At 36.9% G+C, this 24,110-nt stretch overlaps 1 protein-coding gene across 3 annotated transcripts; it reads left to right on the top strand.

The window, feature by feature from the left end:
* Positions 1 to 1,957: 1,957 nt before the first annotated feature.
* LOC128733900 (inositol polyphosphate 5-phosphatase E) lies at positions 1,958 to 18,421 on the top strand. Of its 3 annotated transcripts, none has more exons than XM_053827758.1 (6): positions 1,958 to 2,139; positions 2,294 to 2,503; positions 2,559 to 2,942; positions 3,602 to 5,120; positions 5,182 to 5,441; positions 16,175 to 18,421. In XM_053827758.1, the coding sequence occupies exons 3-6, from the start codon at positions 2,602 to 2,604 to the stop codon at positions 16,281 to 16,283; spliced, it is 2,229 nt and encodes a 742-aa protein (XP_053683733.1). In that variant the 5' UTR covers positions 1,958 to 2,139; positions 2,294 to 2,503; positions 2,559 to 2,601; the 3' UTR covers positions 16,284 to 18,421. The 3 variants fall into 3 exon arrangements, with proteins under 3 accessions (XP_053683733.1, XP_053683731.1, XP_053683732.1); XM_053827756.1 differs by having other exon boundaries at positions 2,225 to 2,503; XM_053827757.1 differs by having other exon boundaries at positions 1,991 to 2,068; positions 2,225 to 2,503.
* Positions 18,422 to 24,110: the final 5,689 nt, after the last annotated feature.

Here is a 24,110-nt window from a genome sequence, read left to right as displayed (position 1 = left end):
AGCGAAATATAAATTTCCTCATAACTCGAGAACTAATCAAGCAAATGGAACAAACTTTGGCATGTAGGTGTTTTTGGAGGCAAGATTTTTTTCTATGGTGAATTGAGACCCCTCTCTTCTTTAGAAAGCGAGTTATGGCCTATCTCCCTTTAAGAGGGTAAGCTTCCATACAAATGAAATGCAAATTTCCTCTTATTTCGAGAACTAATCAATCAAATGGAACCAAATTTGGCAGGTGGGAGTTTTAGATGGCAGAAATTTTTTCTATGGTGAATTACAACGCCTTCCCCTTTTAAGAGGGGAGCTCCCATACAAATGAAATTCAAATTTCCTTATAACTTGAGAACTAATCAAGCAAATGGAACCAAATTTGGCATGTGGGAGATTTTGGAGTCTTGAATTTATTTTACGATAGTTAGAGACCTCTCACCCCTGTGGTAGGGGGATATGGACTCTCATACAAATAAAACAGAAATTTTTGCGAAACTCAAAAACTAATCGAACTCGAGAAATTCGAGTTCCATAAAATATTAGTCAATACAAGACCACAAAAACTATCTATAGTAACACTAGATCATTCAGGACGAGACGGTCGCGAGTGTTGCCGGTGACCTGCCGTCGGAAGCGCCGCCCACTGGGGGGCTTGCAAAACTCGAGATTGTGCCAAAGATCATCCGAGATTCATGATTTATGTACAAGACAGGTTAATTTGTGGCAATACGAAGTTTGTCGGGTCAGCTAGTATTGTTATAATTTTGCTTAAAACCATTAAAATTACCAAATTAAAATTAAAATTAAAATTTTCAAAACATGTGCTTGAATTTGGAACAGGATGAAAAATTTGACTCATGTGTTCTTCTGGCAGCGTGGCAAACGGAGAAACACAACGGGGTGGTGTGGCTGTCAAACTACATACATTGTCCATGTCCCACTCATTGGTTTTGGTACTTTTGGTTCTGGTGCCTACTTAAAGGTTTATTCATTTCAAGACTACTGAAACTAATTAGAAAGCAGTAGACAGCATAACACAGCCTTTTAGCTATAATTTAACGAATATTAGCTGTTATTTTCGGCACACTGCCTGGTTCCAAGTTGTCGCCGTCCATGGATGTTTAGTCCGCAAAATTTTGACAATTTCACACCGTATAATCAATATATATAGAATGCCAGTGTCGCTGGTGTTTCATGGATATTTTGGTGGCAAACATGTTGCTGGTTCGTGTCCTGGATACGGGAACTACATTGTCAAATTGCCCAATAGAAAATTTTCCTGCCGACGAAATACCCCAAAACGACCAAATCGGGTGATTTATCCTACGTGATTTACGGAAAAGCAGAAGGATTTTTTATTGGGTTGCCTTTTTAGTTTGACAATCAGATTCCCGTTTCGAATCGATCACTCACACATAAGCGCATACAGTGTAAATACGTAATTTTCAAATGTGTGATGTTCACCACGAGCACTGCAGCGACACTGGTATTCTATATATATTGATTCTACTTTTCACACCCCTGGAGAAACACAACTAATAATTGGGTCCTAAAGCCCTATCTTGTTTTTAGTCTGTATCGATAAAGTTAGGGCTAAAACACATATTTCGACATTAAATTTTAGGTATATTTTTGGCCTATTTTCGTCAAAAAACGTTTATTTTTGTTTTCTTAAATTTTAAACAAAAATAAATTTTCTATGGGTGGATACCAAACTGGATACCGTCAAGTGTCTTATTCCACACCTTCTTATATAGCTCATTTACCGATTGAAAATGTCAGAAAATGTCAAGCAAAAAATATCAAAACACCGACCAAAAACAAAACGTCTTCGGTCTTTTCGTCGGAAATTGTGGAGATTTGTTTTTATATGTTCTACATATATAAATTTTTATAGTTCAAATTGTGTAATTGTATCTCTTGTGCTGTTAGGTGCTGATTACAATTTTTAAACGTGTGTGAAAAAGAAATTAATGAGTACTAAAAGTCTTCACTCTTTGTGTGTGCAATAATAACAAACATCGTTGCTACCACGGCTCTTGATTAATTCTTCAGTCGTGATGAAACGAAAATGTTCGTAAGTGGATTGATGAAACAAATAAAAAATTCGATGGTGCAATAACAAACGTTTTATGTCATCAACATATGGTAGATATATCAAGTCTGACATATACAACCTAAAAGATATTTAAATACGGTCACACTGATGTTAATTTAAAAATACTACAACCAGGTACAACCATCTCTATGTTTGGATCTCAGCATGGATCATAATCATCAACAAACTGATTGTCAATTACAGCTGCAATTTAATAGCTGTTATCCAAAACAAGGTTTCAATATTCTAAACAGTGTCAAGAACTCTATTCGATACGTGTTTGCCGCCAACCACATAAAAAGCAGATTTTAATGAATGAAAAGCAATATTGTTTTTGCTAAAAGAATCCACATTGATCTGTTATATAACGGAGTTTTTTTAATGACAATCAAAATAAGGAATATCGAATCGAATGTAAGATAATAATCAAGATTTGACAGAGTTTTAATATGTTTAATATTTTTTTTAGTCTCAAATAGCTTAAATGTTTGTTGTTTTATGGCTCTAACCATATGGATAAGCAAGACAGTGTCCCAAAACACAATAAAGGGAAGCGACCGTTTTTGGGGTTGCTATCAAAACGATCCTCCAAAGTGGAACCACAACGACTTACTGAGGACGATCTCAGTAATTTATCGGATACAACCACTAAAGCAACTATCGCACATAAACAAGATGTTGCTGCTAGTTCCTCTATTACTAAGCAAGATTCGTGTAATCAAAGTGATAATTCTTATCATCTTTTGTCTACTTCATCTACTATTACTACCAATTCTTCTGCCGAGCCCTCTTCTTCGAAAACCACTAATAGTTCGTCATCAGCTCAAAAAGCTTCATGCAGGCTATCCCCAAGGTTAGTGTTAATTGTAGTTAACTAAAATGTAAATGTGAAAATATAAATTACAATAGAGCGTTTTCGTGTGAACTATGAATGCAAATACAAATGACATGAAGTTCTCCAATTTGCGTTACTCAAGGAAAACACCTAATATTGATATTCTTAAAAACCTTTATAGAGCATTCTTGGCACCTTAATATAAAGCTTAAAGCGTGTTACAGTTATATCGCAATGTGTAAATTTTTGTTATAACAAATAAGTTTAGTCCGCGGTAGAGAAAATATTACCTGTTCAGCCTATCGGGAGCAAAATAATAACACTGACATTCGATTCATTAAGTCATTCTAGGTTTATTTTAAAACTGATTTAATAGTTTATTTATGGAATGGGAGTAGATTTTTCTTCATACGACAAACCAAGTCAAAAAATGCTGCTAAAAATCGATTTCAAGCAAAAAACGAGTCGATTATCCGGGGTGAACATAAAGGTGAACACCAGGATAATTGAGTCCGGGCAGCCGTAATAGTAGACACATTAGTAAATCCAATAAGAAATATGGAAGCATTAACTATTTGTTAATAACGAACTGCTTAATTGTCTCCGTTAAAGAATATATGTTACTGTTTAAGCAGTTTATTGCTAAATTTTTTATAGAAACATTGTTATATTTACAGGGATCAACGATCATCCAATATTGCTCGTAATAAGCAACCAAATCGATACAGTGGTCAATTTAATTTATGTTGTTCAATTGATGAGAGCTTATTGAAGTCTCCCAAAAAGAATCGCTTTTCTGACCCTCCACAGGAGAATGCTATCTCTAAGCATGATTCATCAATCCCGGTCGGAAAGCATGATGTCCAACAAACGCGTCAACGTCGAGAGCAGTTGAGATTGGACCTGGAAGGTTGTACTGAAACGTATACGCAATTCACTTCTATTAGCAACGGTGTTCAAAGTCGTCCACTAGAGTTTGGATTCGTGGAGGCCGCAGAAGCAGAAACTGTATCTGGTCAAGAACAAAATATTCAACAGAGTCAGGATCTACAAAGTCAGAGAGTGATAACCAAACCAGTTGTTTTCCGCGAGTATCAAAACCACACTCAGCGACCAATTGTGAGCAGTAAGTCGCGTTTTAAAGATCGTTTTTTACCGCCTATGCCGAAATTAGATGGTTATGAAAAGATGGAACAACATTTTAGCTCACCAAACATAGCAGACAGTGATGATCCTCCTGGCATTGGAGAGCAAGATACAAGGAAGTCAATGTCATTCGATATGGTAAATTCCGGAAATGACGTAGAACCAGATATAATTCATCCTAATAGTACAGATTCATTGGCAAAACAAGCACTTATGGCGGCACACGTACTGCATCTAATACCTGCAGACCAGGCACGGCAGCGGAATTTTTTGCAGGGTCGATTAGGAACAACATCATTATTGGGTGCTTCGGAGTTGGATAAAGTTTTACCTGCGAGAGAAATTACAATATTTGTAGGTACTTGGAATATGAATGGACAAAGTCCTCCAAAACAAATGAACGATTTCGTCTTACCAACTGCTGTTGAACATGTGCCAGATATAATTGTGTTTGGAACGCAGGAGTCGTGTTCCGAAAGATTCGAATGGGAAGTGACTCTACAAGAGACTTTAGGTCCAACTCATATTTTGCTTCACTCAACCAGTCTTGGGACGCTCCACTTAGCTGTGTTTATACGAAGAGACTTAATATGGTTTTGTTCCGAACCAGAAGATGCTTGCATGTCGGTACGACCCGGCACAGCTTTTCGTACGAAAGGTGCTATAGCGATATCATTTTGTTTATTTGGAACTTCATTTTTGTTCGTTACATCTCATTTAACGGCGCATCAACAAAAAGTTAAAGAGCGTGTTTCTGATGTGAAAAAAATAATTCATGCTTTAGATTTACCCAGAAATTTAACAGTGAAGTATCGAAACAAAGATGTAACACAAAATTTCGACAGTGTATATTGGTGTGGAGACTTGAATTTTCGTCTTAGTGAACCACGCGAAAAGTTAATGCGGTGGATCGAGACTACGCAATTTCCTTTGCCTGCACATTTACCACATGGGTTTATGCACACCGACCAATTGACTTCTGTATTAGCTGATGGGGCCGCCTTTAAAGGATTTCGGGAAGCGAAAATAACGTTTCCACCAACATATAAGGTAATAAAGGTTATTTAATTTAAACAAACTATGAATATTGATTAAGTGGGCCTGGTTTCAGTATGATCCTGGCACTCAACGATTCGATACGTCTAGCAAACAACGTGCACCAGCTTATACGGATCGCATTCTTTACAAATTCAAACCGTTGCCAGTGACTACGGTGCACCGGCGTATCAGCAGCGTTACCGGAGGCAAAATAACACATCCACCGCTACCTGTTAAATGTATAGCATATGATTCGGTTCAAAACATTACCACGTCCGATCATAAACCAGTCTGGGCATTGTTTCGCAATCTTATTCGCCCCGGAGTGGACACGTAAGTAAAAATGATGTGATGGCAAACGAGGTTGATTCAAATCAGTGCAGTGCACTTACCAATTCCACCATAAAAAGTGCTCTGATGTTGTTTAAACTTCGTGTACTTGTTCGTTTTCGTATCTTCGTGTTCTTGTTCGTTTTCTGAAAATTTAAGACCTGTATTTTTACTTGGCGCTTAAAGTTGCCCTAAGGTAGTTCTAAAAATAATCGTGAAATTTTGCTATGTTATGTATGAAGACTCAGACTTTAAGAAAAAATATAAAAACTCGGATCTTTTAGGTATCACATCTTGAACACACCAAAATTCAATGATTTTATAATTATGCAACAGTTTGGGTTTCAATCCAATATTTTTCATAAAAAGCTCATTCAGGTTATAATTTTTCTTGAAAGCTTTATTATCACACTTTTCATTGCTATCAAAATTATTAAAATCGGTCGAGTTGTAAGTTACGAGGTGAAGCTATGACAGGGCTTAGATTTTCGAAAAACGAACAAGCACGCAAAATTTTGAAAAATTGGAGCACTTTTTATCATGAAATTACTAAGTGGGTCCACTTGTACCTGGTTAATCAGATTTCGTTGATTTTTTGGTTAATCAATTGAGGGTTAACTGGCATAATTTTTAACTGACATTTCAGATGTTAGTTGAACGAAAATTATTATTCTTCTACTCCATTTGTCACAATAAATTGTGTTTTCAACTGATTGCAAAGAAATTAACGAAAGTAAATCAGTGTTCTAAATGATAGATATTATATCATCTGGTGATGTTGATAGAATCACAAAATTTGAAGAAGCTGATAAAACTTATGCACAAGGTACAGGCATTTGGAAAATTCATTATCGACCTCATCTAAGACATATGTACCTGTATGAATATGCCGAGAATCGCTGAAACCACAGTTCACTTGCTAGTCGCACATAGCACATCACTCGTTTTAGGGTATCTTTAATCAGCCGCGTCAGTTTGTCCGGAAACCCGTTCTTGTGCATTATCTGCCATAGATGTTCGCGTTCGACTATATTGTATAATGCCAGTAAATAATTTTGACCTCTTAAACTATTCCTTATAACAAAAATGTGGTGTTTCAATGTTCACTATTCATTGTTTCCCTCTTCCATATAAAAAATAGTCTCCCTTACAAAGAGTAGGGTAAAGAACTAGTTTTAAGCAGTCTAAGCGGGTCACTGATTGTTTTACCTTATTACAAGCGATGGGTTGACTAAGTGGCGGATATCAGCATACCAATCTTCTTGCTATCTTTAGTTCTTCAAGCTGTTACCATTGGAAGACACTATTGTTGAGCTAAACTTTTGATTTTTCGCTTTAAAAGTTGGAGCGGTGGAACTAATTTTGAACACACCGAACCCATTTTCACCCGCAGGGTGCTGTTTTCAGCAATCCTGAAATCTGAATTTTTTTACGTCCCGTTAAAAAATCCCTCGAACTTTTCCCCCTATTCAGTAAGTTCGCGTTCCTATCCGCGACCTACTAATCGGCATCTGATGCGTAATCGGCATAGCGTATCGGCATATGCGTAAAATGCCATCTGTCTAAATTGTTTATCGGGGCATACACTCACCGCACCGTTCGGCAAACGGTATTCGTCGTCTCTTTTATTCTCTGGTGTTCTTATGGGAAACTGCGAGTTTGACGTCTCACTCGCTGTTCATAAGGATGGTGGGAGAACAAAAGAAGCAAACATAGAAGTGCACACGATCTAACTTTAGAACAGTGTTGTCAAAGCAAATAACATTGAAACACATCGTTGCTTCGTTAAATCACTGAGAAAATCTTCGAAAATTATTGAAAAAGCTGTCTTTTGTGTTGTTTTTAATAAAGAAAAATTAATTATGAACATACATTTCTCTTAAAAGTATTGAACCACGTTTTCACCATAGGAGGTTTCAGTTAATTTCAAACTTAAAATTCTTATTTCCAGAACCGAAACAGTATCTTGGCAACACGATAGTTTATCAGTTGTGCTGCAGCTGCTGCTACTGGTGAACAGGTTCCATCAATTCAGATTTTTTTTTCAGTTTTGTTAGAAAATACTAAAACTTTCGGCTAGTGACAAAGCCTTAGATAATAGAAAAAAAGAGACTGAATAATATGGTATGTGACAATTGAGTGCTTGACTTTCAGAGTGGTTGTAATCAGTGCTGAAAATTTGATGAATTCGTTAGTAGCGAGGTGGCGATTGCTGAAGAGCAGCTGAAAAATGTACGTTTTTGGACAACAAATTTTAATTCATCATATTTCTTGTCGGAAACCCAGTAAATTGTGTTTGTGTGAACCAAATGTATGGTTAAGTGATTTGTGAAGATGATCCTATCAAATGATTTTGAAAATATGAATAAAAAAGTGCATTTTCGGATCATTTATGTTCAACTGATTAAAATAGGTAACACTGCTTAACTCGTTCCTTACCCTAAATTGTATGACATTTGGTTAGACCTAACTAAAAATCTTATATATAAAAATGGAAGTGAAAAAGTTCGACCGCGCATCACTTGAGAACGGAGCGTCCGATTTGAGCCGTCTTTTCTTTGTTGTGTTCGTTTCCACCACCGCCATGTTTTTACGGCGAGAAAAGTTGAAAAATTTACTCGGAAGATAGGAAAACTCGAAAAATTAGTTTTCCATATAAAACCCGCAACGCATTGTATGCGCCATGTCGTTGGCTGCTATGATCATCGTACGATTTTTTGCAGCACCGTTGTCGTATTCAAACAAACACGTGGTGACCTTCATTGGAATCGCCACATCTAACAATGCTATTGAACATTTTGGGGGTTTACAATTTCAGAAAATAACCAATCAATAGGTCCAACTTATTAATCAACCTAAACTCAAGCCTAAAGTGTCAGTAATAAAATTCGTTAATTTCATTCATTCGTTCATTCATTTATCAAATTTATGAAACAAACACGAATCATTTTTATTCCTTTTTACATCGGATGCGTAGCCAGAAGATCCAGTGCAGGTTAACAAGAGGTTTAAGCACTAAATTCACTAAATTGCCACTTCCCAATCGTCAAATGAAGAATACATTTTGCATATGTTAACGGATTATGAGTGTAATGTCGCGTTACTTCACGATATAAATCACAAGTCATTACGGTTTCGAACTACGGTTTATTTATTCATATCAAAGGTATAACAAAATGTTGTCGCTTGCATCTTCTGTACATGACTGATCTGGCAAACAGGAATTGCTGTCGATGACAGCTATAAAACACTGAAAGAAATAACATATCTCACACCCTCACACTAAGACAATTCATTGATGATCAAATCAATTGTTTCAATAGTAAGCATCTGGAAAAACAAAATGAACTTTTTTACTTTTTATAAATTCTTCCTTCTACATCTCTTAGTCTCCAAAAACCTCGAGCAAACCCACTAACTTCTAACCCTTCATCACTATCTGCTGATTTGTTCCAGGAAGAAGGTTGATGGATTGGATCACCAGGTGTCTCCACGGCTTCACTAATATCCAAGCTCAAACGGCTCATATCGCGTGTTAGGTTCTCTACACTAACAAACGATTCGTTTTCAGTTTCATTTGAACTAGATGCTAGACTATCGTTTAAATCATCGTTAATTGTTGCAACGTTACTAAATGTTCTCTTAACGGGGGCTAAACCGCAGACACTTCGGTTTGCCTGTGGAATGACCGTTGTAGAATCCTCATCCATAAGCTGATAGCTACGCGAGTCTCTCCTCATTTGGTTAAGATGACGCTTGATGAACCGACCGGTTTCTAATAATTGTACCCGATAGTTACGCTTTCCCAAAACAGCTCGAACAATAGCTGGGACCCACGCAGCCTTATTTGGATTGCTATAGTCTCGAACCACGACTCTATCTCCTTCCTGAAACAGTACTTTCCTCGTACCACCATAGTGCATCCTCTGCAGCTCTTGTTTTTTCAAAATATTGCTCACTGCTGTACGTAGCTCCGCAGGTGCTTGTTCCATCTCATTACACTTCGGTTTCATTAGTTCTAAGGAACTTTTAATATCTCTTCCAAGCATTAGGTGCGCTGGTGACATGCCGGTCGAACAGTGCGTAGCTTTCCTGTACCCCATTACAAAATTTGAAACGATACTGCAAACACTTTTGTTTTGTTCACGTAAGTTTTTCAGCAGGGATGATTTGAAGGTTTTAACTATGTTCTCTGCAGCACCATTTGTAGCGGGATGACCCGGACTTGTCAAACTGTGGCGGATACCATTGGCTGATAAAAACTTTTGTACTTCCGCCGCTACAAATTGCGTTCCATTATCGCTTACTAACTCATCAAAAATTCCAAACCGAGCAATACATTCAGACAGTTTATCCAAAACAAATTGCGAGTTGCAGGTTTTTGTGGGAAAAACCTCCACCCATTTCGATAAGGCGTCAATAATAAGCAAATAGTACCATCCTTTTACCGGTCCTGCAAAATCCACGTGAATTCTACTCCAAATTTTGCTTGGTGGTTTCCAAGGAATGAGCTCAGCTTTAGGGGGCGAAGCGCTATACAGTAGACAACTTGAACAATTTTTAACAAAGTCTTCAATCTCTTTATCGATACCAGGCCACCAAAAGTTACTTCTAGCAATACTCTTACTTTTTACAATACCCAGGTGTGACTGGTGGAGTTTCGTCAACACGCTCTTCCGTAGCGTCGTGGGAACTACAACTCTGGGTCCACGCATAATGACGTTACCTTCTACTGACAGCTCATTGATATATCTTAAAAACGGATGGTTTGGTGGAATTTGGTCTTCCTTTTTAGTCAAAAATGTGAGTAGTTTTCCAAGGTCTGCATCCTTTTCAGTTTCAACCACTAATTTATCCTTCGAAATTAATCCACATTCGTCCGCATTGATAAAATTAAGATACGAGTCTTCCTCTTTCCAAATTTTCCAGGACTCCACCGGGAACCGAGAAGCAAAGTCTGCAACGTTTGCCTGTGATTTAACATAGCCTATGTCATAATTAAAACCAGATAGGAAATGCGCCCATCTTTGCATTCGACTTGCCGCAATTGTTGGAATTCCTTTTTTTGGATGAAAAAGAGACAATAGCGGTTTATGATCCGTTCGTATTGTAAATTTGTTACCTGCCAGATACAAAAAGAACTTGTTTACTCCATATATAATCGCCAACGCTTCCCGATCAATGACACTATAATTAGCTTCTGATGGGTGAAGTACCCTAGATGCGAATGCCACTGGTCGTTCAACACCGTGTTCCTTCTGACTTAGCACAGCCGACACACCGACATTTGAAGCGTCGCACGTAAGACATAATGCAGCAGACGGATTGAAATGAGCCAACGTAACATCTTTGCAAATTTCCTGTTTGATTTTCTGAAACGCCTTGCTACACTCTTCCGTCCATTCGAATCTGACGTTTTTCCGTAATAGTTTATACAAAGGATTCATGATGTCTGCTAGTCCAGCAACGAATTTGGCATAATAATTGACCAATCCCGCAAATGCTCTCACCTCGGTTAACGATTTTGGTTCCGGAACATCTCTGATGGCTCTTATACGATCATCTGTCTTTTTAAGACCGTTCTTTGTAATGATATAACCCATGAAAGTCACACTGGTCTTGAAAAATTCACATTTAGATTTGTTTAATTTTAGACCTGCTTTTTCAAGAGCACAAAAAACCTTCTCTAAACGTTGTATATGCTCTTCATCATTTGAGCCGGCAACGATTATGTCATCTAAGAAATTAGACACACCCTTCATACCGCAAAACAGTTTTTCGAGCTCCCTTTGAACAATTCCTGAGGCAGGCTTCACTCCAAAAGGCAAACGGTTCATTTGGTAAACACCTTGGCTAGTGGAAATAGCACAAAGTTTCTTAGAATAATCATTCAATTCGAACTGATTGTATGCTTTGGATAGATCCAACTTAGAAAACCGAGTCCCACCGTTCAGTTTGGCAAAAATTTCTTCCGCTGTTGGTAGTGGGTGCTTGACGTCTTTCAAATGACAATTGAGAGTCACTTTATAGTCACCGCAAAGCCTTATACCTCCATCTGATTTTACCACCGGAACCAACGGTGTGCCCCACTGACTGCTATCAACTCTAGTAATAATTCCGCTTTTTTCCATTTGATTTAACTCCGACGCAACCTGCTGCTGAAATTTATACGGTACTTGCCGAGGTTTCTTAAAAGTCGGTTCAGCTCCATCCATCAATTCTAAGTTTACTGTCCCGTATTCGTAGCGACCCAGGGACGTAGCAAACAAGCACTCGTGTCTCGATAATAATTTTGCTAACTCCGGTTCAAAACTGGCAACAATGTTATTCACGATAGCCAAGCGCACCCCAAAAGCATTCATGAAATTTTTACCTAACAACGGTGGCCCTTCTTCCTCTACCACCGCGAACAATATTCTTTTCACTTTACCATTATATTCGATTATCGGTAGTATCGTACCCACAACTTTCATCTTATGCCCTGAGTATAACTGGAGTTGTAGATTAGATGTTTCAAGTCGCCATCCACTGAACTTTGCTTTGTAATAGTTTACCGAAATAACAGATACACCCGCACCGGAATCCAATTCCATCAACATTTCTTCCCCCAGCACTTTGATTTCCATTTTTAACCAATCCGACTTATACTGGGACACTGACAACTTGTGCAAACTGATCGTTTCACACTTACTTATATAGTTTTGCTGCAATTGAACCTGCTCCTCTGCCGTGTTTTCTCTGCTCTTCGTATACTCGCTGTCGTCCGACTCCGTACCAACGAAGAAATTTTTCTGCACCTCGCAAACTGATTGCAAATGACCCTTCCGGTTACACTTTTTGCATGTGTATTCTCGGAAACGGCAATTTTTCCGATAATGACCTAACCGACCGCACACAAAACACTTCACGGTTGCCTTATTCATCAACTGTTCCGGTCGTCGATTCTCCTTCCGCATGCCACTAGATGCCCCTTTTCTGTCAACAAAGTTTAGCGGTGCTTCCATTTTGTCAGCTTCATACTTCAACGCCAACTCTTGTGCCTTTTCCAGAGTAATCGCTTCGTTCTCTTCACAGATTCTATCAAACGCTTTGCCTTCTAGTCCATCGATGAATTTGTTGACGAGACTGTGTTGTAAATTCTGCTCAAACTTACAGTTTGCAGCCAGATTTTTAACCCGAACCATCCAGTCATTAACACTTTCATGGCCGTGCTCATGCCTCTGCGCTCGTGAAAATACTCTCCTCTCCTTATGTACGACGACCGGCGGGGTGAAATGAGTAGAAAGCAACTTGCATAATTCGGTATACGATTTCTCTTTTGGTTGATTCGGTGTACACAAATCCCTCAGCAGCTTATATGTCTTAGAGCTCAAATGGTTAATCAAAACCGCCCGCTTCCTGTTCTCTTCCACGCCATTAGACTCAAAAAACTGCTCCAACTGCTCTCTGTACAGCTCCCATTCTTCGCTCTCCGAATCAAAACTGCGAAAGCTAGCGGCGCGTTCCGCCATTTTGCTGCTAAGTATTCCGAAAATGTCGCGTCGAAAAATAACCAGTTCCTTTCCTGTCCAGCTGGATTTTTCTTCATCAAAACGCGTGCTGGTTTCCTGACTCGTCGCCAATGTAATGTCGCGTTACTTCACGATATAAATCACAAGTCATTACGGTTTCGAACTACGGTTTATTTATTCATATCAAAGGTATAACAAAATGTTGTCGCTTGCATCTTCTGTACATGACTGATCTGGCAAACAGGAATTGCTGTCGATGACAGCTATAAAACACTGAAAGAAATAACATATCTCACAATGAGCATATTCGGTTTAACTGAATATCAAGCTAATAAATCAACAGTAAGAGCATATGATTTAGAATTTTTTAAAAAATAGTGAACGAAGCAACTATTATACATCGTATTTAAGGGATCACTCCCGGCGTAGTGGTTAGCATTCACGAGGACCCGGGTTCAAATCCCAACCCCGCAGAAGCCACGAATGACCCTAGCTGGTTAAAGTGACTATAATCAAAACAAAAAACAATCGTATTTAACTTTCAGTCGATTTCATTTCGTATTAGACTCTTTAGAAGTGCAAAAAGGTTTATAAAATGACGCTTTTATGCTACATTGTTTTAGTGCGGGAATTACCAAAGGAACAATACAGCGATCAATTGATTTTGTGGAATAATAAAATTTAGTTTGTTTTGAGAATTGAGAATAACAGTTATCGAGATTCAGCAATGCAATTCCTTTGGGTAATTCTTATCAATAGATTTATGAATCAAAAAAAAAAATAAAAATCTGATGACTATTGATATTGAATACATGTCAGAATATAAAATTGGCCCTTAAATTATCGAGAAATTCCAAAGTTGCAGTAGACTATATTAGCGGTCGTAGCAAATTTTACAACAAATATATTAACATCCAGTATTACTATTTTTAACCAGCAGAGTTTATAAAACAAGACTCAATGCAACTACCACAAACACGACTGTTGATATTGCGGGGATTGGCAAACCAACTTTTACACCGATATGCATTTCTTACTAATGACTTAATACAGTTGTTAAATTTAGACATTCTCTGAAATCCCAGCGTTTAATAAACCAAACACAGAACTCCTTAGACAACGGCAAAACTTGACTTATACCTAGAAAATATCCCTTTTTCTAAAACGCAGCAGGAGTTCATCTGAAGTTTACATATCGTATATTTAGCCCAATTTGTGGCAGTACGAAGTTTGCCGGGTCTTCTAGTCTTATATATAAAAGAGGAAAGCAAAAGTTCGACCGCGCATCACTTGAGAACGGAGCGTCCGATTTGCGCCATCTTTTTTTTATTGTGTTTATTTTCCTCACCGCTATGTTTTTACGGCGAGAAAAATCGGAAAATTTACTGTATAGATTGGAAAATTCGAGAAATTTGTTTTTCATATAAAACCCGCCACGCATTGCATGCGCCGTGTCAGTGATTACTACGATGATCACTCGATACAATGTTCGATTTTTAACAGCGCCGTTGCCGCGGTAAACAAACACGTGTTACCTTCATTGAAATCACCACATGTAACATGCCATTTTTTTGGTTTTTCAAGATCTGAAAATAATCAACATTATGTAATATGTTGTAGGTATAACTTATAGAAAAACCTAAATTCAAGCCAAAAGCGTCAGTAATAAAATTCATAGTAACGGTTGAAGCACCAAATTGACTAGATTGATGCACATGAAGAATACATTTTACATATGTATATAAACAGAATTTCCAGCTATCCAGCAACAAAATAATTGTAAAAGTACTTATATATAAATGAAAATTTTACGCATGTTAATAACTTAATGCCAATTTCATATTGCCCTTCTTAAAAAAGTAAAACAGCTCACAAAATTATGCTTTTGTTTTAAGTAATTTTAGTGCGTGAATTATCAAAGGAATAAAGAGAACAAAAATTGATTTAAACGAAAATGTTAGCATTATCACATATTTGAGGGGGCGATTAGAAATAAAATGAACAATTCAATCCATTTTGTGGATCAGCACTTAAAACTAACGGAGTTTGCTAATTACAGTTATCGATATTCGGTAATGCAATTATTTCGACTAATTCTCATTAACAATTTATGAATCGAATAAGAATAAAAATCGCATGGCTATTGACATGAAATACCTATCAGAACATTGAATAGAATTTAAATTTTCGAGGAATTCTAAACAAACCTTCAATTGTGATGAAGGGGATATGTTCGAGTGTCAAAAAATTTTTGGCATACAGAATAGCAAGATGATAATATGACGAATGTACTAAAACAAATAAAAAGTGTTTGAGATCATTCAATAGAACAATGATATATTGCAGGATCAATTAAAATATAATTGGTGATGAATGATCCTTAGAAAGTTCTTAGAAAGGTTATAATTAGACGATCAACTGCAGCAGACGAAATTAGGCGCTGTTTAAAATATCGAATTCACTTTTACAAAAATAAGTTAACAATCAGCAGAGTTTATAAAACAAGGCTCAATGCAAAATCTACCTACACAACCGTAGTGTATTGGGAATTGACAAACCAACTTTTACGCAGACATGTTTCCAATGTGTAGCCGATAATAAACTTTGAGATTTTGTCAGATTGTCATTTCTTATTAATGGCTTAATACGGCTGTTAGATATACACGCTCTCTGAAAATTTGGAGTTTAATCAACTACATCAAACGTTGTACTCTTCAAAAAAAACTACAAAACTCAACTCATATTTTTAGAACACTCGTTTTTCCAAAAACCAGCAGCTCTCTCAGTTCATTTGAAATTTATAATCTGAAACATTAAGTTCAATTTGTGGCAGTACGAAGTTTGCCGGGTCCTCTAGTTTGAATATAAAATTATAACTCTTGAACCATTAAATCGGAACACTTATTTGGTCTATTTTTGTAGGATCCTGTATGAAAGAGCATGCATAGCAGCATAGGTGATTTTGTAAAATCACCGTTTTAGATTTAAATCTTTACCATTTTACGATTTATTTTATTTCACATTGGGTTGGTAAAACCTGGTATCTTGTTTTAAACAAGATGGCGGCCATAAAATCTCAAAAAATTCGCATTTGTCAAAGTTTCAAAGTGGGTCCATTGGCTCAATTTTTTACCAGAGCCCAAACTTAGCATCGAAAAAACATAATTGCCGCAGTAACATTTCTTATTTTGTTTATGCACTGTATTAATTCAAATTTAATTTTAGAATACCACTGGCAGCTGGTCAATTCAATCGGGACGTATATATAGAAGGCATGAAGAGAAGGCTTGATCGCGTTGGTTCCAGTTCATCCGCCGTGTGCAGTATTCAGTGATGGTAGGATAAGTTTGCAATGTGATAAAATATTTTAGCACACATGTGATCATTTTCTAGTCCCAAAATGCTATAAAGTTTTATGAACGCGACTCTAGATAATAATGTAGCTCTGAAAAATATCGGTGTATTTGAACGAATCTATATTGCTCGCGTTTGAGCTGGCCTGAAGTTATTTATTATAAGAGATTATTTAGTTCAACACAAAATGTGGATACGGTATCGACGTAACTAGCCGCCAATCATAGTGGACTAGAGTCTACAAATATATAATAGTTAATTGCAAGGAAAAAGAGTTGAAAAAGCTAATTTGTGCTTTCTAAACCCACCCTAGTTTCATTGATTCGACTGTTCCATAGCACTCACTAGTCCCAATAGTTTCAACATTGATATTTTTATGCGATTTTTTAAATTATCACGGCTTTGGTCTTTTGTATGGCGTTATGTGAATGAATACGTTTAGCGCGTTTTTTTCTCTCGAATCAATGATATTTGAACACTAGGGACATTCACCTAGGGAGCTATTTTTAGCAGGGTGTATGGCTAAAATTTTACCATTGCTTTTATATGAACGTACCAAACAAAGCAAATTAATTACGGGGCTAGTGATACGTCCCTATTACCTCAAACAAACTCTTGTTGGAGTTAGTCACCGTTCACTTTTATATCTTAAATTCGTTTATTTTGAAAAATACAGAAATTATTTAAATTCACTAAAACAGATTTGATTTTATCTGTTTAAACAGGGCAAGAACGCGAGTACTTGCCTATCTTGCAAAATTCAAGAGATAGCATAAATCGTGTTTAGTATGACGAAAAAAGGTTTGCAACCCTTGCGGCCACTAATCGAGATCCAAACATGAGAAGCCTAGTCGGATTCCATTAGCAAATGCTAAGGATATATGGCGTTTTCAGTAGTAGCCAACAATTTACAAGTTTTGTATTTCCTGTATCACTCACAGGCATGAACAAAAACTGTAATTTAATTTTGTTCAGAATTGTTTTCAATAATACAGAATGTTGACTTTTAGCTAATTTAGTTATTTTTAGAGCATTATAACAAATAACATTAGGTCAGGTGGTATAGATTTGATCATCGCTATTAAGTACAGAAAATAATTTTGATGCAAATATAAACGTAATTATAGGGAAACAATTAGTGACGAGTTACTAGCTCGACTTAAGAGAAAAAAGACAAAAGCGAATTCTACAGGTCTCTTTCTACCTGAAGTACTACACCTGAAGGAGATCTAGAGTAATGCTCATAGCTCAAATAAATAATTCCTCTTGATCAAAATACCATATTACCGTGTTTACAAAAGTTATAGGATTGATTACTATTATTAATAACAGCGTGGATGTCTTTTAGATAGCGGTTTTACAGATGATTTCGAATCAAACTATTCTCTAGTCTTATGCTTAGGAGAAAAAGAATCTCAAATGAAATGAGTTTCTAGTCAACCTTAACTAAGTCGAATCAAGTAATAAATTGAATAAGCATATTAAATCTGAACTGAACTAATAATATAAATGGATAGTGTCATTGCATATCAATTCGATCAGGTGTTATCTTTATCAATCGGCAAACACAACTGCTTATATTCTTATGTTTTGCGAACACGTGCTAGCAATATTCACATCTAAAAACAAAAAGGTCGTTAAAAATGGTTTCTAAACTTTTTATACAACTAAATATGATTGGAAATCCCAAATTCCCAAATCCCAAAGGATTATATGCACATGCGACAATATTAACATACAACATGCGAAATTCGTTTTCAATGGTCCACTATTATATTTTATTTAATATAGTAATCGCTTGTCGCGTTATCTCCAAAAATAAAAATACTTTTATGAAATGATAAATTTTACCACGTACTTGAGAAACAAATGAAGCAATGATAATTAGTGATAATATAAGGTAAATATGGAGTGAGACTGTCCAGAGTTGGCCTTATACAAAAGAAAACTTGCAGAAAATCGAGTTATTTCCATTATTGTTTATTTATTGAATACATAAACTATTTTTTCATATTTCATTCCATGCTGACCCCACCATTTTTCTATATCTATCAGATGTTAAAAATAGTTAAAGAATATCTGTCTTACAACAACGTTTAAGGTGTAGTTATTTTGATTGAAAAGAATCTTGTAAGTCTATTTTATTTACATTGTCGTTCCAACAATGAATAAAGTTAATTTCCTGATTTGTGAAAACGGTTTTATTTTGTAAGCACATCCATGCTAAATCAGTTAAAACAGCTGATTCTGTCTCAATATTTTCAGTGAGTACTTGTACATTGATCAGTAGCACGGGGATCAATGAGAATATTGATGACTGTACTATAGAGCCTATAGCACCCAGCTTTTATGTTGTAACCTATTGAATCGGGTCATCCAGAAATGGTTGAACTCAAGGTCACTGTAGAGAATTTCTTGGTTTCCAGTAGCAGTAGAGCCAGACTACTATTCCTTTCATCATAAAGGTCATATCGGTTACACTTGCTAGTGTCACGCATTGGCCCTTATTCTGCGAGGCGAGTGACGTGACACAGCAAATTTTGATGTGCCACTCGCGTTTCGTTTGGCGCTAGTCGAGTCGAATCGAATGTCATTGGAGTTTAAGAAGGACCTTTCGCGGCATGTGACTCGCAGAATGCAATCCAATTAAAAATCGAGCACTCACTTACAGCTGACATGACGTATTGGGAAAAAGAGAGATATCAACCGCCTTGGAGTGACAACAACGATGGTACTCCCTACTTTGCTATAATGATAAGAAACAGCGTTTCGTACTCTGCCAATCGGGTGGACATTGTTCGAATTTGCTCTGATCGGGAAAGTGTTTACACTTCTGACATTCTACACACTTAAAAAAAAGTGCCGAAGTCGGCTATATTTTGCCGAGATTTGGACAGCCGAGCGTTCGGTAAAAATTTCGGTTTTGCAAATCGACGTTTACGGATCTTTACTAACGTTTGGCATCATAAAAAATTTTACCGAACGCTCGGCTGTCCAAATCTCGGCAAAATTTAGCCGACTTCGGCGCTTTTTTTTAAGTGTGTAGTTTCATTTTACTACGTTTTAAAAAACAGTAAAATTTTAATTTGATATCTGATTTGATTTAAACTGATCACTGTAATCGTGGTTAACAAAGCGCATCCCTTAATTCCAATAAGAAAGGGCACGCATGGTTGTTATATTTTTTCAGCCTTTTAGCAATGTTTGCCACTACGACAATAGTTAATACGGGGACTCCATTGAAGGGGACGCACGGTTATTCTTTAACAAACTCCAAATATGTAATGAAAACATAATATGCGAACGTTTTTAATTTATAATAAAAACAAAAGTATAAAAAATGATCAAAAACGGGATACTGATCCTAGGTTCGAAAGGCACCGTTTACCATTGAAAATTATTCGTTTGTGAATTTATCTAAGGCAGGAAACCTATTTTCGTTATTTTCGTACCCATTCGTTCTTCGAGCTCATAATCAAAATCCTGAAAAATTACACTATACAGATATATTGTTAAAGTCTTTCACAGGGCCTTGTATGCGTTTCGGTTGAAATCCGGCAGCTGATCGGACTTTTTTTGGTTTGTTGGTAGTAGTTTGGCAAAGACTTTTATAGTTTTTGAGCTTTGTAAACAAAATGGCAGTAAAAATAAAATTCTGTCTTCTTTTTCTTTTTTCTCTGGTTGTGTTTTATTTACGAAGGTCAAAAGTTTTTTGTTTTAGATCAACCAAGAAAACCGCAGAGACTTATAGGAGTGAGGGGTGGTATACAGTTTCGACGTAGGACTACGTCTTTGGACATGATTTCTATATTGGGATGCACTTTAGAAAAACGAAAAGGGAACGTGTAACGAAAAGTGGTTATAGTTTACACGCTTATAACTCAGTCATCCCTCAATAGATTTTATAGATATTGATATCAATCGATTGGAAATTTTTGTAAGAATCCACTACAACATAGTAGATTAAATGTTTCTCTAACAAATTTTTAAATAATTGAAATAACTAAAAACCCACGCTCTGTGATTGGTAGAAATAAGTAGTGCTGATTTGCTGCAGCGATAAAATTTTTTCTATATCACAAGCAAAACGGTTGTATACAACCGTACTTAAATTTACACTCATTCCAGTTTTTACATTAGCATTTAATGGTTTTCGTCACATTACTTCTTTATATTTATAAAAAAGTGACCCTCGTCCCAATAGGTCGAAGATTCATAACGACGTTCAGACACTAATTTGACATCTGTGCTTGGGAAGTACGCCAGAGTGGTAACCCAGCCCTTTTCTTCAACCGATCTGACCGTTTGAACATTTAACCTAGCTCAATTTGATATCCTGAAAGTAAACAATTTTGGTAGAGTGTAAAACCGCCCCTTTTCATCAACTGATGTTATTTTTAAACATTGAATATAGTCAAATTTGATGTCCTGAAAGTTCATAGCTTTTTATATAGCTTTGTCGTTCCGGAGGTGTGAGAACATTAGATTATAATTCAAAAATACTATCATAGACGTTTTCGCTTACACCGGTTTCGCCTTCGCCTTCCGACAAAGATACTAGTTTGAGTTGACTGAAAATTAGCAAGACCTGTTATGTTACGGCTGTAATTTTGTTATTGTTGATGGAAGGGAGGGGGGGGGGGGTGAGTGGTAGTTTGTGAACCCCCAACCACTTCTATAGCTACGTCCATGAAAGAATATACGCCATTTTGCTGGCGAGTCAGTTTTCGTGACGAAATTATCATCGTGGTTCGAGCTGTTCCCCGTGATCCGGATAAGGAACGAAAACATTCACTGACGCAAGATCATTGTTGCCTGCCCCGGGAAGAATGTGGAAAACTGCTGCAAACGTCGTGAATTAGTCATTGTCTTCGTTCTGCTGCGGTTCATGGCGGCAGTAGCCGGGGAATATCGTTCAAGTCCTGGCTACGGCGCCGGGATTCTCACCGATAGTCTACCAATTTGTCACGTCCATCACTGTTACGTCTATGCTATGGTGAGCTACAATCCGTTCATAATACCGGGCGGAAAACCCTCGAGATTGTCATCGATAGTTGTCATCGGTCAACCGGTGTGCCGGTTAATCAGTTTGGTCATCGGCTCGGGCAGTAAACGCTTTAGCTACAATTTTTTTAGATCCATACACCATCAAAACACTATATATTGCCTATGTGAGGTCAATACTGGAATACTGCAGCATTGTATGGTTACCTTTTCCCATCATGCACAAGGAGAGAGAATATAATCAGTACAAAAACAATTTCTCTTATATGCCTTTCGTAAATTAGGTTGGACATTTCCTCTTCCATCATTTGAAGCACGCTGCATACTTTAAATGAATGTTTTAAATACAATCATTAAAAGAGCGTTGTAAATATGCAATGGTCTTATTTGTAAACGATATCGTTTCGCATCATATTGACCCAGCAACACTTTTATCAAAAGTGTACTTTTATTCACCTACTCGGCATCTTCATAATCGAAATTTATTTGCCATAGGCCATTATCGCACAAAAAAATGCAAAATTTGGTCAATTAAATCGTATGATGGTCTTGTACAATCAATACTGCGAAACCATTGACTTTACAATGTCTCGGCATGGACTTAAACATTACTTTAAGTCAATACGTAATCGTAACGCGTAGCAAACGAAATAAAAGAATAAGTATGGTACACCGGGGCAAACTGAAATGCGGGGTAAGTTAAAACGGAAGCCACAATGTTCACTGGAAATGATGGATTGCTGCCAGATTTTTTTTCACTGAACAGGTTCCCTAAATGCGCCTTCGGACTGTCATAAATAAAAGATTGAAGTGACTGAATGCGCTCCGTCCTCTTGTTTACTCTTTGCTATTCGGAAATTTAAAACAAACATTTTTTCGGGTTGTCTAAATCTGCTCATTAATAGTGTGTTCGGTAAGTTTTATCTCATAATTGCACGTCAGGTAATTATTTGGGTTTAAGTGTAACAATGTTAAAAAAGTCTATGAAGAATACTTTTTCCGTTTTGTATTGTTGCCATTTCAGCTTAGCCCTCATATTTTAACCTAATGGGGTAAATAGAAATGCATACCGAGGGGTAAGTTGAAACAGCAACAGTGTTCGACTAACTTCCTATTTCGAATTGAGTATTCGGTTTCAGAATTCATCATGGTCCGAAAGCACTTCCGGAAAACAATTTTCATATAAGTACTCGTAAGAGACATTACTACTACTTTGAGCTACTTGGAGAGAAACTCCATTAAGACGGTGCTTAAAATGGCATCCCAGGAGATGAATATTTTTTGAATTTCAAACGCCGGCAAGGTTTGTCCCTGACGAAGTTGCCAGGAAACGGGCTGCTGATCCATTTTTGATCTCACATTGCTTCGATTTGCTTCAAGACGTTACCCGCAACATCCCTTCCGAGAGAATCTGTAATATTGACGAAACAAGCTTTTGCTTGGAGCAGTAGGTATTGCATTTTAACTCAAGTTGTTTTAACTTTTAACATTTAACTGAATGTTTTAAACTTTTTCGGTGACTTTTTCACTCGGTTTTATTGTATCGTTTGTATCAGAGTTGAATAAAATTATAAAAAATAGTCTCTAAACATTTAATCTAGGAGTGTATGACCTTGAGGCAATCTTCTTCATTTTCATCTCTAAAACTCAATGCTCACTTTAGTGTATCAGGCTCTCAACCTTCCATTTACATAAATATGACCTAGTTACTAAACAATTCTAAAGAGTTGCAGGCTTATGGAACATATTACGCAAATATAGAATCAAAATTTAAATATTTAACGCATTCAACTTACCCCGCTACATGAGGTACCCAGGTAACCAATAAGCCATAAAATAAGCAGTAAATCAGTCGTTTATTAGCATCCTTGGCGTTTCATACTGCATGTTGTTGTTTATCAGCTTTTTGACTGCATAACTGTTGTAAATTGGCATGCACAATTCTATTTAAATTCTTCTTGTTGGTAAGTAGCTGCAAATAAGTATTGTCAGCACTATAAGAGGGCTACTGTTTTACCTGAGTCACTGCGAATATGCGTATTATTGAAATAAAACGTAACCATACGTTTTACCTTTGTTATACAAAGGTTTAGGAATTGGCCGAAAAACACGAAGTCGATCTGAGGCCCGGAGGGCCGTGTCACATATACCAATCGATCAGGTTCGACGAATGAGCAATGTCTGTGTGTGTGTGTGTGTGTGTGTGTGTGTGTGTGTGTGTGTGTGTGTGTGTGTGTTTGTGTGTGTGTGTGTGTGTGTGTGTGTGTGTGTGTGTGTGTGTGTGTGTGTGTGTGTGTGTGTGTGTGTGTGTGTGTGTGTGTGTGTGTGTGTGTGTGTGTATGTGTGTATGTGTGTGCGCTTCAATTTTCAAACGCCTATTTCTCGGAGATGGCTGAACCGATTCGTCTGCTATAACTTGTATTTGAAAGGTATTTTTACCTAGTATATCACTATTAAATGGTTTCGAGGTCTGACTTTTAGTTTAAAAGTTATAAGCAAAAATGTGAAAATTACGTGACACGATTTTCTCCGGAACCACATAACCGATTTCATCGATCTTAGTACCAAATGAAAGCTCTTACTATTGCTAAACTTCACGCCGATTTTTATTGAAAACAAACAAGTGGTTTAAAAGTTATGCTTAAAAAACCAGTTTTGACAAGGTTCAAATGATAGCCTGTTTCTCAGAGATGGCCAAACTGATTTACGTGCTATTAGTTTCATTTGGCAGGTAATATAGCCGGATAGATCACTATTGAATGGTTTTTTGATTGGATGTTTAATTTGAAAGTTATGAGTAATT

Source organism: Sabethes cyaneus, chromosome 2 (assembly GCF_943734655.1).
Source record: "Sabethes cyaneus chromosome 2, idSabCyanKW18_F2, whole genome shotgun sequence".
NCBI lineage: Eukaryota > Metazoa > Arthropoda > Insecta > Diptera > Culicidae > Sabethes > Sabethes cyaneus.
Note: the sequence above shows the minus strand (reverse complement) of the source record. Positions and strands in the feature narration are given on the sequence as shown.